The sequence below is a fragment of the Arachis stenosperma genome, chromosome 1 (assembly GCF_014773155.1).
Source record: "Arachis stenosperma cultivar V10309 chromosome 1, arast.V10309.gnm1.PFL2, whole genome shotgun sequence".
NCBI lineage: Eukaryota > Viridiplantae > Streptophyta > Magnoliopsida > Fabales > Fabaceae > Arachis > Arachis stenosperma.
In genome coordinates, this window is record NC_080377.1 from 39,787,576 (window position 1) to 39,807,013 (window position 19,438).

The 19,438-nt window shown below is 40.2% G+C and overlaps 2 protein-coding genes across 3 annotated transcripts; both read left to right on the plus strand.

Annotated features, from left to right (window-relative positions):
• The first annotated feature begins 13,578 nt into the window (after positions 1–13,578).
• Positions 13,579–18,139, plus strand: LOC130969697 (V-type proton ATPase subunit D-like). Of its 2 annotated transcripts, none has more exons than XM_057895548.1 (2): positions 13,579–14,451; positions 17,073–18,139. In XM_057895548.1, exon 2 carries the CDS (start codon positions 17,100–17,102, stop codon positions 17,886–17,888), a length of 789 nt encoding a protein of 262 aa, XP_057751531.1. In that variant the 5' UTR covers positions 13,579–14,451; positions 17,073–17,099; the 3' UTR covers positions 17,889–18,139. The 2 variants fall into 2 exon arrangements, with proteins under 2 accessions (XP_057751531.1, XP_057751539.1); XM_057895556.1 differs by having other exon boundaries at positions 14,307–14,525.
• LOC130969710 (dolichyl-diphosphooligosaccharide--protein glycosyltransferase subunit 4A-like) lies at positions 14,377–17,063 on the plus strand. The gene is made up of 2 exons (XM_057895566.1): positions 14,377–14,525; positions 15,731–17,063. The coding sequence occupies exon 2, from the start codon at positions 15,731–15,733 to the stop codon at positions 15,842–15,844; it is 114 nt and encodes a 37-aa protein (XP_057751549.1). The 5' UTR covers positions 14,377–14,525; the 3' UTR covers positions 15,845–17,063.
• Positions 18,140–19,438: the final 1,299 nt, after the last annotated feature.

The window sequence follows — 19,438 nt, forward strand, 5'->3', positions numbered from 1 at the left end:
AGAGAATTCTAAGCAGAACCCCTCTGACTTAGCAACCATGGTCTCTGATCTAATCAAAACCACTCAAAGTTTCATGACTGAAACAAGGTCCTCCATTAAGAATTTGGAAGCACAAGTGGGACAGCTGAGCAAGAAAGTTACTGAACTCCCTCCTAGTACTCTCCCAAGCAATACAGAAGAAAATCCAAAAGGAGAGTGCAAGGCCATCAACATGGCCGAATTTGGAGAGGAAGGAGAGGAAGTGAACGCCACTGAGGAAGACCTCAGTGGGCGTGCACTGACCTCCATTAAGTTCCCCAATGAGGAACCATGGGAATCTGAAGCTCAAAATGAGACCATAGAGATTCCATTGGACTTACTTCTGCCTTTCATGAGCTCTGATGAGTATTCTTCCTCTGAAGAGGATGAGTATGTCACTGAAGAGCAAGTTGCTAAATACCTTGGAGCAATCATGAAGCTAAATGACAAGTTATTTGGAAATGAGACTTGGGAGAATGAACCTCCTTTGCTCACCAAAGAACTGGATGACTTGTCTAGGCAGAAATTACCTCAAAAGAGACAAGATCCTGGGAAGTTTTCAATACCTTGTACCATAGGCACCATGACCTTCAAGAAGGCTCTGTGTGACTTAGGGTCAAGTGTAAACCTCATGCCTCTCTCTGTAATGGAGAAGCTAGGGATCTTTGAGGTGCAAGCTGCAAGAATCTCATTAGAGATGGCAGACAACTCAAGAAAACAAGCTCATGGACTTGTAGAGGATGTTTTGGTGAAGATTGAAGACCATTACATCCCTGCTGATTTCATAGTCCTAGAGACTGGGAAGTGCATGGATGAAACCATCATCCTTGGCAGACCCTTCCTAGCCACAGCAAAGGCTGTGATTGATGTTGATAGAGGCGAACTGATCATTCAAGTGAATGAAGAATCCTTTGTGTTTAAGGCTCAAGGATATCCCTCTGTCACCATGGAGAGGAAGCATGAAGAGCTTCTCTCAAATCAGAGTCAAACAGAGTCCCCACAGTCAAACTCTAAGTTTGGTGTTGGGAGGCCACAACCAAACTTTAAGTTTGGTGTTGAACCCCCACATTCAAACTCTAAGTTTGGTGTTGGGAGGTTCCAACATTGCTCTGAGAAAATGTGAGGCTCCATGAGAGCTATCTGTCAAGCTACTGACATTAAAGAAGCGCTTGTTGGGAGGCAACCCAATGTTATATGTTATCTATTTTCTTTTGTTATTCTATTTTATTTTGTAGGTTGATGATCATGAGAAGTCACAAAATCAATTGAAAAAGCAAAAACAGAATGAAAAACAGGAAGAAAAACAGCACACCCTGGAGGAAGAACTTACTGGCGTTTAAACGCCAGTAAGAGTAGCAGTTGGGCGTTTAACGCCCAGTCTGGCACCATTCTGGGCGTTTAACGCCAGAAAGGGGCACCAGACTGGCGTTAAATGCCAGAAAAGGGCAAGAACCTGGCGTTAAACGCCAGAAATGGGCACCAGCCCGGCGTTTAACGCCAGAATTGGCTCAAAACGTGATTTTGCTTGCCATTTGGTGCAGGGATGACTTTTCCTTAACACCACAGGATCTGTGGACCCCACAGGATCCCCACCTACCCCACCACTCTCTCTCTTCTTCACTCATTCACCAATCACCTCAATACCTCTTCCCCAAAAACCCTTCACCTATCAAATCCCTTCTTTCTCTTCACCACTCACATCCATCCTTCATAAAACCCCACCTACCTCACCATTCAAATTCAAACCACTTTCCCACCCAAACCCACCCTCACTTGACCGAATTTTACCCTCCCCTATATAAACCCTTCTTCACCCCTTCATTTTCACACAACCTAAACACCACTTCTCCCCCTCTTTGGCCGAACACAAAAGCCATTCCCTTCTTCCTCATTTCTTCTTCTTCTACTCTTTTCTTTCTTCTTTTTGCTCGAGGACGAGCAAACCTTTTAAGTTTGGTGTGGTAAAAGCGTTGCTTTTTCGTTTTTCCATAACCATTTATGGCATCCAAGGCCGGAGAAACCTCTAGAAAGAGGAAAGGGAAGGCAAAAGCTTCCACCTCCGAGTCATGGGAGATGGAAAGATTCATCTCAAGGGTGCATCAAGACCACTTCTATGAAGTTGTGGCCTTGAAGAAGGTGATTTCCGAGGTCCCTTTTTCACTCAAAAAGGGTGAATATCCGGAGATCCGACATGAGATCCGAAGAAAAGGTTGGGAAGTTCTTACCAACCCCATTCAACAAGTCGGAATCTTAATGGTTCAAGAGTTCTCTGCCAATGCATGGATCACCAAGAACCATGATCAAAGTGTGAACCCGGATCCAAAGAATTATCTTACTATGGTTCGGGGGAATTACTTGGATTTTAGTCCGGAAAGTGTAAGGTTGGCATTCAATTTTCCCATGATGCAAGGAGATGAACATCCTTACACTAGAAGGGTCAACTTTGATCAAAGGTTGGACCAAGTCCTCACTGACATTTGTGAAGAGGGCGCCCAATAGAAGAGAGATTCAAGAGGGAAGCCGGTTCAATTGAGAAGGCATGACCTCAAACCCGTGGCTAGAGGATGGTTGGAGTTTATCCAACGCTCAGTTATTCCCACTAGCAACCGGTCCGAAGTTACTCTAGACCGGGCCATCATGATTCATAGCATCATGATTGGAGAAGAAGTGGAAGTTCATGAGGTTATAGCCCAAGAACTCTATAAGGTGGCGGACAAGTCCTCTACCTTAGCAAGGTTAGCCTTTCCTCATCTCATTTGTCACCTCTGTTATTCAGTTGGAGTTGACATAGAGGGAGACATCCCCATTGATGAGGATAAGCCCATCACTAAGAGAAGGATGGAGCACACAAGAGACCCCACTCATCATGAGATCCCTGAGATGCCTCAAGGGATGCACTTTCCTCCACAAAACTATTGGGAGCAACTGAACACCTCCCTAGGAGAACTGAGTTCCAACATGGGACAACTAAGGGTGGAGCATCAAGAACACTCCATCATCCTCCATGAAATTAGAGAAGATCAAAGAATCATGAGAGAGGAGCAACAAAGACAAGGAAGAGATATTGAGGAGCTCAAGCACTCCATTGGATCTTCAAGAGGAAGAAAGAGCCGCCATCACTAAGGTGGACCCGTTCTTTAATCTCCTTGTTCTTTATTTCCTGTTTTTTTCGAAAATTAATGCTTATGTTTGTCCATGTTTGTGTCTTGTGATCATTAGTGTCTTAGTGTCTATGCCTTAAAGTTGTGAATTTCCTATGAATCCATCACCTTTCTTAAATAAACAAATGTTCTTAAATTGAAAAAGAAAAAGAATTGCATGAATTTTGAATTTTATAACAGTTTAATTATTTTGATGTGGTGGCAATATTTTTGTCTTATGAATGTATGCTTAAACAGTGCATATGTCTTTTGAATTTGTGGTTCATGAATGTTGGCTCTTGAAAGAATGATGAAAAAGGAGACATGTTACTGAGGATCTGAAAAATCATTAAAAATGATTCTTGAAGTAAGAAAAAGCAGTGAATACAAAAAAAATCGAAAAAAAAGAAAGAGAAAAAGAAAGAAAAAGAAAGAATAAAGTTGTGATCCAAGGCAAAAAGAGTGTGCTTAAGAACCCTGGACACCTCTAATTGGGGACTCTAGCAAAGCTGAGTCACAATCTGAAAAGGTTCACCCAATTATGTGTCTGTGGCATGTATGTATCCGGTGGTAATACTGGAAGACAGAGTGCTTTGGGCCACGGCCAAGACTCATAAAGTAGCTGTGTTCAAGAATCATCATACTTAACTAGGAGAATCAATAACACTATCTGAATTCTGAGTTCCTAAAGAAGCCAATCATTCTGAGTTGCAAAGGATAGAGTGAGATGCCAAAACTGTTCAGAGGCAAAAAGCTAAAAGCCCCGCTCATCTAATTAATACTGATCTTCATAGATGTTTTTGGAATTCATTGCATATTCTCTTCTTTTTATCTTATTTGATTTTTAGTTGCTTGGGGACAAGCAACAATTTAAGTTTGGTGTTGTGATGAGCGGATAATTTGTACGCTTTTTGGCATTGTTTTTAGTATGTTTTTAGTATGATCCAGTTAGTTTTTAGTATATTTTTATTAGTTTTTAGTTAAAATTCACTTTTCTGGACTTTACTATGAGTTTGTGTATTTTTCTGTGATTTCAGGTATTTTCTGGCTGAAATTGAGGGACCTGAGCAAAAATCTGATCCAGAGACTGAAAAGGACTGCAGATGCTGTTGGATTCTGACCTCCCTGCACTCGAAGTGGATTTTCTGGAGCTACAGAAGCCCAATTGGCGCGCTCTCAACGGCGTTGGAAAGTAGACATCCTGGACTTTCCAGCAATATATGATAGTTCATACTTTGCCCAATATTTGATGGCCCAAACCGGCATTCAAAGTCACCCTCAGAAATTCCAGCGTTAAACGCCGGAACTGGCACCAAAATGGGAGTTAAACGCCCAAACTGGCATAAAAGCTGGCGTTTAACTCCAGGAAGAGTCTCTACACGAAAATGCTTCATTGCTCAGCCCAAGCACACACCAAGTGGGCCCGGAAGTGGATTTTTATGTCATTTACTCATCTCTGTAAACCTTAGGCTACTAGTTTTCTATAAGTAGGACCTTTTACTATTGTATTTAAAAAATCTTTTGATCATGCTTTGAGGATTGAACCCTCTTTGGGGAGGCTGGCCATTCGGCTATGCCTAGACCTTGTTCTTATGTATTTTCAACGGTGGAGTTTCTACACACCATAGATTAAGGTGTGGAGCTCTGCTGTACCTCGAGTATTAATGCAATTACTATTGTTCTTCTATTCAATTCCGCTTGTTCTTTGTCCAAGATATCACTTGTTCTTCAACTTGATGAATGTGATGATCCGTGACACTCATCATCATTCTCACCTATGAACGTGTGACTGACAACCACCTCCGTTCTACCTTAGATTGGGTGAATATCTCTTGGATTCTTGATACATGATGCATGGTTGATCGCCTGACAACCGAGTGCTCGCCTGACAAACGAGCCAGCCATTCCGTGAGATCAGAGTCTTCGTGGTATAGGCTAGAACTGATGGCGGCATTCAAGAGAATCCGGAAGGTCTAACCTTGTCTGTGGTATTCTGAGTAGGATTCAACGATTGAATGACTGTGACGTGCTTCAAACTCCTAGCAGGCGGGGCGTTAGTGACAGACGCAAAAGAATCACTGGATTCTATTCCGGCCTGACCGAGAACCGACAGATGATTAGCCTATGCTGTGACAGAGCATAGGAACGTTTTCACTGAGAGGATGGGAGGTAGCCACTGACAACGGTGAAACCCTTGCATAAGCTTGCCATGGAAAGGAGTAAGAAGGATTGGATGAAGACAGTAGGAAAGCAGAGAGACGGAAGGGAAGGCATCTTCATACGCTTATCTGAAGTTCCTACCAATGAATTACATAAGTACCTCTATCTTTATCTTTATGCTTTATTCGTATATCACTATACCCATTTGAGTCTGCCTGACTAAGATTTACAAGGTGACCATAGCTTGCTTCATACCAACAATCTCCGTGGGATCGACCCTTACTCGCGTAAGGTTTATTACTTGGACGACCCAGTGCACTTGCTGGTTAGTTGTGCAAAGTTGTGTTTATGCCATGGTATTGAGCACCAAGTTCTTGGGGCCATTACTAGGGATTATTTGAGTTGTGAAAAGTAGTGATCACAATTTCACACACCAGAACTTAACCCCATAGAGATAATGCCTCCACACCTTCAAGGCAAACACAACCGCAGCGAGTTCCAAATCGTGCGTAGGGTAACTAACTTCATGAGGTCTCAACTGTCGTGAGGCATACGCCACCACATTATGATGCTGCATCAGCACGCACCCTAAACCCTTTAGAATCTGCAACACGGTCCTCAAGTGTTCCGCATGCTCTTCTTCAGTCTTGGAATAAATCAGTATGTCATCAATGAAGACAACAACAAATTTATCCAGAAATGGACGGAAAACTCTATTCATGTAATCCATGAATACCGCAGGAGCGTTCGTCAACCCAAAGGACATTACAGTGTACTCGTAATGACCATAACGAGTCCTGAAAGCGGTCTTAGGGATATCCTCACCCCTCACCCTTATCTGGTGATAACCGGATCGCAAATCAATCTTAGAGAAAACTCCAGCTCCTTGTAACTGATCCATGAGATCATCAATTCTCGGCAATGGGTACTTATTCTTTATTGTAACCTTGTTCAGCTGCCTGTAATCCACACAGAGCCGCATACTCCCATCCTTCTTCTTCACCAGTAACACTGGAGCACCCCACGGAGAGACACTTGGTCGTATAAAATTCTTTCCCAACAAGTCCTCTAACTGAGACTTTAGCTCGTTCATCTCTAACGGTGACATCCTATAAGGAGCACTTAAGATTGGTCCCGCCCCGGGCACCAATTCAATAGCAAACTCAACCTCTCGGTTAGGTGGAAACTCATCAATATCATCAGGAAATAATTCCGGAAACTCACACACAACCGGAATCTGCTCCAACCTTTGATCATCACCTGAAACACCCGCGGTTAACAACAGGATACCCTGACATTCGATTCCAGAACAGTTCACCATCATCGAATTCAAGTAATAATTATTCACTACGACCGGCCCTTCTGTATCTTCCGGCATAAAGTACACCGAATTTGTAGAACAATCTAGCAGAACATGGTTCTTAGATAACCAGTCCAATCCCAAGATAAGATCAAGACCGATCATCGGCAAGCAGACTAAATTATAAATAAAATCACGCTGCTTGAACCTAAAGGAAACTTCCGGGCATCCTAGCCTAGTTACCGTGGCTTCATGGGTAGCATTATACACTCTTAGATCATAACCTAAGGTTACGATCTTCAGTCCTAACTCATGGGCTTTCTCAAATGCAATGAATGAATGTGATGCTCCCGAATCAAATAAAGCATTTAAAGTTTAACCCGCCATTTCACAGTTACCTCTAATGAGTGTCTCAGATACCTCAACTCCTATAGCTGAAGTGGTGAACACCCGACCAGCCTGCTGTGCTTTCCCTACACCTTGTTTTTTCTTCTCTGGGCAGTTTGGGACCTTATGTCCCGCCCTACCACAGAAGTAGCACAAACCCCATCCGGCCATGCGCGGGACTCCCGGATGGTGACCTCCACACCTAGCGCAAGCTTGCTCATTCTGTGGCTGCTTCCCAAACCTTTTTCCTTGGGAGTTGTTGTTGTTGTTGTTGGGCCTCCTAAAAGAGCCTCCCCGCTTGAAAGGCGGACCTCTAGGTGCAAAGCTCTTCTCTTGGTTCCGTGGGAATGATCCCTTGTAACTCCCTCTCTCAGCAGCTGCCTTCTTCACATACTCTTCAGCAACCCCACACTTGTTCACCAACACAACGGAGGTTCTGATCTCTATTGGTCCCTGAGCTCCATGTCCGTCGTTGCCATGGTTGCTCATCTGTTGTCCAAGAGCCTCTGCAGTGGCCCACATAGCCGCAGCCATGTTCCCCAATGCCGCCATAAGGTCTACCGGGTTATTCGAGTTATTCTCCGGTGCACGAGCATTCGTACGACCTCTCACACTACCCCTACCGCGTCCACGAGGCGCCATCTGGTTCCTATACACACCAAACAATCAATATTAAGTTGATCAGTCTCAATATCGGAAGTCTAGTGCTTCAAAGTCCCAAATGCATGCTCATGAACGTTTATGCCATTTATATCAAGCAGATATACTAATAGCACATAACACACACACAGAGAATGCACAGAAGCATAATCAGTCCATCCCTCAGGCTCTACAGGAACGAACTGCTCTGATACCATAATGTAACACCCTACCATACAGAGTCTTATGCTTAAGTCATAATTCAGAGATGGCAAGGTATTACGACCTCTAAATAAAAATTTAGTACGTATAGTAGTATGAATGATTGATTATAACTAGGAGCCTTTGTAGAGAAAGGGGGTAAACAAAAATCGCAACTCGAAAGCGCAACATTCCGATCGATAAAGTAACGAACAAGGATAACCAACGCGAGATTATATATATATACAAAGGAGTGTCAAAAACAGGAATATCAAGACTCAAGATCCGGCTGCGAAGATAACCGGTCCGAGCATAGCAATATATACATATGATAAAATAAGGAAAACCTCAAAGGAAACCCAAAGGGACACAAATACATAAAACCTATTCTCCAAAATCTCCCATAAGAGGAGTCATCACAGTTTGTATTATTTAATGGAGATAAAAGTATCTAAGCAAAACATATAAACCAAAACAAAGCCCCGAGAACAAGGGATCTTCGCAAAACTAGAAGTCTCCAGCATGCCTCAGCGAGACACCTCACGTCCTGCATCTGAAAACCACAAAATCCGCATGGGTGAGAACCAGAGGTCCCCAGCATGGTAACAGCTTCCACATATATAATACATAATAATAGAGGAAAGCCGAAGGCAATCCTAAAACTTCCTCCAGATAATATTAAAGCTTATAAACAAGCTAAACCATATAAGGGTATCTGACTAAAGATTCTTCAGTCTAACTAATACTTCCCTTTCCAATTCCTTCTCACCTCCCAACCACCAGCAGGAGTATAATGTAGCAAACACAGTTATATCAAACAAGAAATATATAATTAGGAACAAGTAGGGCATTTAGACAATTAGCAAGTAATATGCAGTCAAATAGGCAATCTCAAACAATTCATATAGTATGCATATGATGAATGCCTGTCCCTAGTGGCTGATGATATCATCTGTCGGTTATAGAGCCAACCCGACAAGTCCTGGTAGCTAACCATTGAACTGTCCCTCTGTCACGCATCCCCAACTCGAGTTATACTCGTTATAAACTTGATCATAATCATGATCTATATCCATCACCCTCACTGGTGAATATTTACGGAGGCGAGCTCATCCGGGTCTTTCACAGTGCCCGGCCACACTTATGACATAGGGTCAAAAGAGCTTCGAGTCTCAACCTGGAGCACATGGTGGCTAGCCACTGCTTCCTCCCAGGGAAACTCTCATCTCCAACAGTGGAAGTGCAACATTCACAATTCATTCAACAGCATATATGCATTTGTACATGGCCATAATCATGGCTTCGCCGTAACACGGCAATAATCTAGCATTCCGGCTCACGGTTAAATCCATAACCAGCCCATTGGCATCACGGTTAAATCCATAACCAGCCATCTCATGAACAAATACGGCCTTTCAGCCCATGGCATAACAAGCACTTCCACCACCATCCTCCGCATTTCACATAATCATGCTTGATCCTCAATAATCATTCATTTTTCCCTTGCTTCGCTCGCAAATTACCACATTCACTAGCCTTTCTTCTCATAGCTAGACATACCATAATGATTTAAGATATAAGTGGTGAGATCGGAGGCTTAGAAGTATAAAATTTGGCTTTTAAAACTCAAAAATCAACTTTGGGATGAAAACAGGTCCACGCGTACGCGCACTCCACGCGCACGCGCGGATGGCCTCAAAAACTCATCGACGCGCAAGCGTCATGCACGCTAACGCGTGGATAAAAAATTTGCCAATTGACGCGTACGCGTCAACCACGCGTACGCGTGGGTGTTCTCGTGCCCCAGGCACAACACTAGCACAGTTCTGGCATAACTCTCTGGAAAATGGCTGGGCATTGGGTGCAGCACAATCGGCGCGCCCGCGCACATCACGCACACGCGTGGATGGCATTTTCGGGAAGAACGGCGTGCACGCGCCAAGTGCGCCCATGCGCAAGGGGTCATTCTGCTAAAATTTTTCTAAGTTAAAAGCTGCAGAATTGACCAATTTAAACCCCAATCTTCCAACGGACATAACTTTCTCATTTTAAATCGTTTTTCACCCGTTCTTCGAATGGCATGGACATCCCGGATCCAATTTCATTTCTAAATAGATTTAGGACAAAACAGAGATCCGTAATCCAAGTTATGTCCCACCAAAGTATGCCCCAAAACCATGTTTTTCATAAAAACCACAAAGTGCCATTTGCAAACAAGCCATTTCCAACTCCTTTCAAAAATCAATCAAAACATGCCATTTTCATCCCTTTTCTTTGAAATCAATCAAAATATATCAATTTCAACATCAAGCCTCCTCAATTCACACATTGACACTTTACCACAATTTATCAAAATCACTATCCCATCATTTTAACCCACTTCACCCGAGTGGCTCAAACTCAAACATATTGACATATCATATACTCTTCCTCATGCCAATTCTCAACAACACCAATTCCAATAAATCATCATTGTACACAATCAATATCATACTCACCATCAACATGGTTCAACCCACAATTCAACCATAACCAATCATCAAGCATATATTGCAACATGCATATTTCTCATACATCATACTATCAAGGCATCATTAATCATCATCACATATATGACCACATCATATATATCAACAATTCAACAACATCAACAATTCAATGCCTATCTTAGGGCCTCTAGCCTAAGTATTTCCTACCACATTACATATTAGATACGGGAAACCGAAACCATACCTTAGCCGACTTCCCAAGCTCAACCGGAGCACTTCCAAACCACTTATTCACAAGCTCTCAAGGCCTCAACACCTCCAAGAACAGATTTTTCACCACCAAATCCCTTTTTAAGCTTTTCAATATCACCAATCAAGCTCCAATATTCACATATACACAACCTAAGCCACAATCATCATACCCATACACAACATCTCAATACCCAAACATCATAGAACAACAAATTACACTAGGGTTGAGAATCTTACCACACCCAAGGTCCAAGGAGACAAGATTAACATTCTCCTTCAAGAGAGTTGGGTCCTATAACATCAAAAAACTCAAAATCTCATCATTTCACCCATGAAACTCGAAAATAAGGGCTGGAATTTCGAACAGCAACAAGTGGCTTACCTCAAGATTGATTGTATGGGTTTTGTAGAGCTCTTCGTGGTGAACGCATGGCCGCAAACGGAGCGGCAATCGGAGCTCTAGATCAAAAGTTATGGTGGTTTGAAGATCAACCAAGGGAGAGAACTTGAGAGAGTGTTCTTCCTCCCTTTCTCTCTAATTTCAGCGTGAATATGAGTGTTGTGAGGAGAGAGAGAGTGCTGAAAACTAGGGTTTTGGTTTAGTTATGTTGGGCCAAGGGCCCACTTTGGGTCCGGTTGGCCCGGTTTGGCCCGTTCGGTCCAATCTTGGTCCGAATTCTATAAAATTGGTACCGAAATTCTCGTCTCAATCTCCTCTATCACATTTAGCCATAAAAATTACATTTTAGGCTTTCTAGAATAAATTCTCATTTATGGGTTAATTAGCCGTTAATTAACCGGGTTTTACAGTGATGGGGTTCCTGTGATTGTGCTTGCACCTCAGGGTCTTGTGGTTGTCCTTGAATCTGAGGTTCTTGGGCATCCAGATCTCTTCCCATTTGTTTTAGAGTGCTGTCATCAATCTTGGCTACATTACTCAAGGCGACACTTTTCTCTTCACTCAAGTCAATTCTAAGCCAGGTGAAAATCTTGGTCCAATGGCAAGCATATCCTAAACTAACACTTGATTTTCCTTTCTTCATTTCAAGCATATGATGAACTATAAAATAAGTCCAGTTTATCTCCTTTCCAGTCACCATAGCGCAAAGCACTAGAATATCTTCGTTAAACAAGATTCCATGGTTATATTTTCTTGGAATCAACATGTATGAAAACAAATACATTAATATACGCTGCTCATTACCCAACCTACTGCAACTTATATTACCTCTAGCATCTATATGTGGATTCTCATACTGTAGACTTTGCAAACCAACCAATCTATTATATTCACCCCATTCCTCATCTGCCGCAACACTTCCAGTAAATTTTGCCCCATGATAAATTATATTCCATTGTTTAGCTAATTGTTCCAAAGTAACTCTATAATGTTGTGACCCTAAATCAAACTCAATCAGCGGCATTACCTCCTCACCCTTTTCATCAGGTTCAGGAACAACATAATTTAAAGTACTATAAATAGCCCTAACCAAGTGCAGGTAATAATCATCCTTAATTTGTACAAAATCAGTTAAGTGCTGTGTTTGCAAAGCATTCCACACCAAATTATAATGCCTATTATGAATGAACTCGGCTATTATGTACCTGGGAGGAACAATTGCCCTTGACTCGAACTTCTCCACATAGTTCTTCAATGTCCTCGGAGACGACCGCCACCTTGCCATGTAATGGGATGAAGCAATTAGTTTGGCGGAGGCAGAGCTTTCTCCCTCAACCCTAGCTCTTTTGGCGTTCTTAGTTCTAGCCATTATGGGAATATTGATTTGGTGGGTTTTGTAAGGATTTGGATGAGGGTTTATATTATGTATGTAGTTTGGAGTGGATGTTGGTGAGATTGGAGAAGAAGAAGAGAGAAACTTTCTGGATTTTAGAGAGAGAGAGGGAGGAACCGAAATGGTGTTCTTAGGTTTCAAAACGGGGAGAGAGTGGGTGTGAGTACGCATGGTTTTCTGGTTTAATAGATAGCGCATTTCAAATTTCAATCGATTAGATTACATTACCAATCGATTGAATGCATAAAAAACATCATTTACCTCACTTTCCAATCGATTGGATTACATTACCAATCGATTGAATGCATAAAAAACATCATTTACCTCACTTTCCAATCGATTGAATTGGAATTCACGTACACACTTCAATCGATTGAATTGGGTAAATTCATATTATTTTGGTGAATTCAATCGATTGAGTAACAAAAACAATCGATTGAATTGTGAAGCTCAGGTTGTTTTGAAGCATTCAATCGATTGGAAGGTATAAACAACCGATTGAATTATAAAAAATCCACATGTTATTCATCATCCAATCGATTGAAATACTATAACCAATCGATTGATTTATGCGAAAACTATGCTGCCTTGCAATTTTCAATTGATTGTTTTGTGATAAACTGTAATCCAATCGATTGGTTTTCAAGAAAACACGATTTCACAGTCTTGGACGAACGTCACGAATCAAATATAAATTTTTAATCCATTAGAATGTATAAAAACTTTATTACGATCAATGAAAGATTTAATTCATTATTGTTTTTGTTTTTTATTGTTAATAAACATAATAGTTGATTCATAAAATAATAATTTATAAATAAAAAAATATTTTTATAATTAAATAAAATATATAAAATTAATTTATAATTAAAATTAAAAAAAATTATTTAATTGTTATTACAAAATTTAAAATAATATATTTTATTATAGGATCATTTAATAATCTAAATATTTTAGAACCATCGAATCTTTTGCCTTCAAAGCTAATTCTCGATACTCTTACCGTGATTTCTATAATAATAAAAAAGTTGCATTTACGTTTTTAAAATATAAAAATTGTATCCTTTGTAATATTAATTTACAAATAATTTATTTTGGTAACTTGTTTTTTTCTTTTATTGTGCTAGACTTCTGCTACACTCACCGCACCATAATCCCAAGTTAAACGGTGAGAAAGCAACATATACACCATCTTTCACAAACAGACCAAAAATTCACACGACATCAAAATTCACACAGCATAAAAATTCACAATTAACACAAACAGCAAGTAGCCACCTAACAAGGGAATGAAGTGGTCTGTTTTCTTTTTTCAGAACTCAAACAAAGTGAGAAGAGCCACGGCGAGGGGAGAAGAATTTCAGTGAAGTCTTACCGGGGTGAAGAGCGGCCGAGGGGAGCGACGACAAAGCGAGCCACGGCAAGGCGAGCCGCGGCAAGGTGAGCCACAGCAACGTGAGCGATGGTAAGAGCGAGCTATCAATGGCTGGAGAGAGGATAGCACCGCGAGCAGAGACAGTGGCGATCTTCGCGAGCAGAGGTAACGAACTGACGAACTACGACGACACTGCGAGTCCGGCGACGGCAACGGTTGATGGTGAGTGCTCCGCGGAGCTTGGGGCTGCTAGGGTTTCTCCTTGAGGATGCAGAGACGAGCCTTGGTACCGGGTGCTGGCCTGCTGGTTGTGGGCGGGTTGTGGCAGCATGGTTCAGAAAACCGGGCTGTCCGGTCAGATCGGGCCGAGATCCGGCCGGTTCAACTGAAACAACGTCGTTTGTAGCTTATAAAAAAAAGAGCTACCTTCTCCAATCTGCTTCCAGCCCCTTCGCCCATCCCCTTCCGTTTCTCCAATCTGCTTCCTTCTCAAAACACTAGCCTCCATCGCCGCCGCCCGTCCGTCGCATTGAGGAGCTTCTTTCTCCGTCCTGTCGGCTTCTCCAATTGTCTTAAGTCTTCGTCTTTTACCCTGTTCGCTCTCACCAACTTCGTCTTCATCTTCTCCAATCGTCTTCCGCTTCCTCTCGAGGTCAACTGCTCTTCGCCATACTCTTCCAAACTTCTCAGATCGAAGGTCAGTGCTTTGAAGATATCGTTATTGAAAGCGTTTTGTGTTTTGAAGATATTGTTCTTCGTCATACTCTGCAGGTGATTATGATTTTGTGTTTTTTTTTAATGCTCTGTTCAGTACTCTGCTGTGCTGCTGTTTTGTGGGTTATGATTATTTTGTGTAGTGATGTGCTGCTTTGTGTTTTGTGATTAATTGTGCTTGGATTGTGAGTTTGTGGCTGCATTTCTGGAGTTATGTGTAGTTAGAGAATTAGCGCCAATTGCTTGATTAATTAATCACATGAAACACTAATTAGAATGATTTTTTTCACTTGAAGCCTTGAAGACCTGAATGTCATAAACAATGTTATTTTATTCTACTGTGATGTTCGTGAACATTGTAGATTTAAACTGCTAAGCAACAACTTGCTTTTTGATTTTGTTATAATTTATTCTGATTTTTTTTTGAACAACGGAGCTCAACACAAACAGTGGAGCGAGAAATAATCTAACAAACAAGGAACCTGTAAAAATAAGACCAGAAAACTGTCCCTAATGTTATCTCCGGCATTGCCATCAACAACAAAAGGATCTAAATTACACCACTCTCTATAACAGATTACAGATTTACCAAACACCTCCTCAGCACCTCCTTCTGTGTTGTTGAAAATCCGCCTGTTTCTCTCTAGCCAAATGTTTCAAATAACGGAGAAAAAACATATGAGCCACTTGTTGTGGTCTCCTTTCTTGTGAGCAACACCTGTCCAGCTCTCAAAGTGTTCCTTTAGTGAGCCTGGAATAGACCACGAACTCCCAAAGTCAGATAGCCATCGACACCACACCTGCCAAGTAAACTCACAGCCCAGAAACAAGTGATGTATATATTCAATGTATTTTTTACACAAAACGCATATGTTATCACCGTGTTGAATAATTCCCAGTCTATGCAATCTTTTTTTGGTATTAACTCTCCCTATCAGCTTAAACCAAGTAAATAACTCCACTCGTGGTGGAACCAAACCTTTTCAAATGGTTCTGGTGAAACTGTAGCTGGTGACTTCCTCAATTTATTCTGATTTGTTAGGTTACAAGATTCTAATTTCTGAAATCTGATATATGGATGCTGCTCCATATGATCATGTTTTAGGAATCAATATTAATTAAATTAATTCTTAATTCAGTGTTCAGTATATGAGATTCACATTTCAAATAGTACGCGCTATCAGTTGGAAAATAACGATAAATCTATTTTGATGCCCAAAACCATGGTAATGACATGGATTTATTTTTGCTTCCTGCTACAGATGATTGATGATCAAGATCTGGGTTTCTTTGCCAATTTCCTTGGCATCTTCATCTTTGTACTTGTGATAGCTCACCATTTTGTTATAGCTGATCCAAAGTATGAAGGGAACTAGGGTACTGTGTGGTTGTGATTTTGATGTTGTAGACTTGGCTATTTTTCTAATGGAAGTTAAGTTGATATAGATAGGAACGTCATTTTTACCATGTGATGCGAGTTTACTGCTATATCATATCAAAGACTTCATTAACACTAGATGAATTTGCTAAATGAATATTTTGTTCAAAAACCACTTTGAATGATTATTGATTAGCTCTGCTCACTGTTGCTGTGCTCGTTCTTCTCTGCTCACTGCTAGTACTCTGAATTTTCACTACATTGTTGTGCTTTTTGTGCTCAGTGTCTTTAATTCAATGAAGGAATAGATGAACTGAATTAACTCAATTAACTAGATCAAGATGAGCAGATGATGGAATATTTGTTATTGGTTTGGTTAATTCAATGATTTTTTTTTTCTGTGACTATTTTAATGAGTTCAATAGTGATATAATGACTAATGAATGATAAATGTTAATCATTGATGAGATCAAAGGTTATATTAGATTCATTGACACTAGATGAATTTGCTAGATGAATATTTTGTTCAGAAACCACTTTGAATGATTATTGATTAGCTCTGCTCACTGCTGTGCTCGTTCTTCTTTGCTCACTGCTAGTACTCTGAATTTCACTACATTGTTGTGCTTTTTGTTTTTAATTCAATGAACGAATAGATGAACTGAATTAACTCGATTAACTAGATGAGCAGATGATCGAATATTTGTTATTGGTTTGGTTAATTCAATGTTTTTTTTTTTTTTGTGACTATCTTAATGAGTTCAATAGTGTGATATAATGACTAATAAATGATAAATTGTTAATCATTGATGAGATCAAAGGTTATATTAGATTTTGGTTAGATGTAGTGCTTTAAATTTGGAAGAAATTTTAAAGTTTATATTAGACTATAATTATGTTTTAGTGTATTATTTATAATTTATTTATTATTTTATTATAAAACGGTTTTTTTGGCTAGACCACGGTTGAACTGGTTGGACAAGTGAACCAATGACTAGAACGGTTCAATGATTGGTCTGGTTTTTAGAACCTTGGTAATGAGACAAGCACCTTTATGAGTTTAAATGTTTTCATGATTTGACACTGGAAATGAAAATATAATTGTCTACTCTTTCTATAATAGATGTAGGATATTGAACTTAGTGAGAATAGATTTACATTTACTGATGATCGGTCAAACGAAATTGAAATGCTTGTTTATTTGTGTGGTTTGTGTTTGGGATCAGATATTGTTAGGGTAGAAAGAAAGAAAGATGTCGGGGCAAACACAGCGTCTGAATGTTGTCCCCACAGTGACGATGCTGGGAGTGGTGAAGGCTCGTTTGGTTGGAGCCACACGTGGTCACGCGCTCCTAAAGAAGAAGAGTGATGCACTTACTGTGCAGTTCAGGCAGATCCTGAAGAAGATTGTGTCTACCAAGGAATCAATGGGTGACATCATGAAGACCTCTTCTTTTGCACTGACCGAGGCAAAGTACGTTGCTGGTGACAACATCAAGCATGTTGTGCTCGAGAATGTTCGAGAGGCCTCCCTCAAGGTCCGGTCCCGGCAGGAGAATGTTGCTGGCGTTAAGCTTCCCAAGTTCGAGTACACCAATGACGGCGAGGTTAACAAGAATGACCTCACTGGATTGGCCCGGGGTGGACAGCAGGTGCAGCAGTGCCGAGCTGCTTACATCAAGGCAATTGAGGTCCTTGTGGAGCTTGCCTCTCTTCAAACATCCTTCCTCACACTTGACGAGGCAATCAAGACTACAAATCGGAGGGTTAATGCCCTTGAGAATGTGGTGAAGCCTAGGTTGGAGAATACCATTAGTTATATTAAAGGAGAGTTGGATGAGCTAGAAAGGGAGGATTTCTTTAGGTTGAAGAAGATCCAAGGATATAAGAAGAGGGAAATCGAGAAGCAGATGCAATCTGCCAAGATGTTCGCTGAGGAACAGGTTGCTGAGAAGCTTGCATTGCAAAGAGGTATTTCGCTGAATAATGCTCAAAACATTTTGTCTGCAGCGGCACAGAAAGATGAGGATATCATTTTCTGAGTGTAGAGATTTCGTTTTGTTTGGTTTTCATTGTTCTGAATATAAACTTGCTCTGTTGTCGTGTGCTGCCGCTGCATCTTCCGGTGAGAAACTTCCGCTGCATTGTACCATGAATAAAGGAGCTTGGTTTATGTTCAATTATTTGTTTGCTATTTATGAACACCATTTATATCATATTCAGAGGTATAATAAAGGAGCTTGGTATATGTTCAATTATTTGTTTGTTATTTATGAACACCATTTATATCGTATTCAGAGGTATTGAGACAATCAGCACTTCAAAGTATGATTCTTCTAGTATCTTATGAATTTTAGCTATGTTGTGATTAGCTTTGACTTCCCATTCGAAAGTATGGTACATGATATAATGGAATCTATTTGTTGTAGCTGAAGCATGATTTATGGAACATGTGGAAGAGCAAATTTATATTTATTAGGACTTATATCTTGTGATGCTGATTGCATTAGTTTAGTCTTCCAATTACACTTTCCTTGCATCTAAATTGTATTTGGAGCTTATTAGCTGTATTTCACATTATTGTCTAATCCATCTAGTCCATTCCACCTTGAGGATAGGCTCCGCTGTTAATATTTGTATCAGAAGTATTTTACTTGTTTCAAGACCTCATTGGCAAAATAGTTTTGTATATTTTGAGGTCGTAAAAAAGGCTGAGTAATGCACTTTAGGACAAGAAAGCAAAAAAAAAAAAAAATGGTTTTACGGATCTCGAGTCTTATTAAGTTTTTATTTGTTCATTTTAATGATAATCCTCCACTAGATGCTCCTTTTTTTCAATGCTAGTTGCTTAGTTAGCGGCCAAGAGTTACTGCATAAACTTAAGTTGTATGCAGAAAACTTATAGGTGCATAAAATTGGAGGAAGAAACTGAATGGAAATGTTAGTTGAAGACTAAATCTCTATTACCAGCATTTTAATGGTATGGAATGTTGGACTAGGTTTGGAGGGGAGATTGAGATTGGAAGACATTAAGAGATTGAGATTGGAAGACAGAGATTAAGAGATTGAGATTGAATTAAGTTTTTATATTGTGTTTGTTGTAAAATGTATTGAATTCTATATTTTTAATTTGGGTAAAGTACTAAATTGGTCCCCTAGGTTTGGGCGTAATTCTGTTTTGGTCCTTAAGGTTTAAAGTGTTCTATTTGAATCCAAAAAAATTTCATTTAGTATCAATTTAGTCCCACAGTGAGGTCAAAATTAAATAATTAACAAAATGTTCTACAGAACAACAGTTCAAGAACAAAATTGATAATCTGGAGAACAAGTACAAGCTCTAGAGGTACAAAATCAACCATTGATGCATTAATACATTTATTTATCATTTTCTTTAGTTTTATAGAAAATATTTTATTTATATTATAAAAAAAATAATAAATAAATATATTGATGTATCAATGGTTGATTTTATGCCTCTGAAGTTTGTACTTGTTCTCCGGATTATCGATTTTGTTCTTGTACTGTTTTTATGTAGGACATTTTGTTAATTATTTAATTTTGACCTCACTGTGGGACTAAATTGATTTTAAAT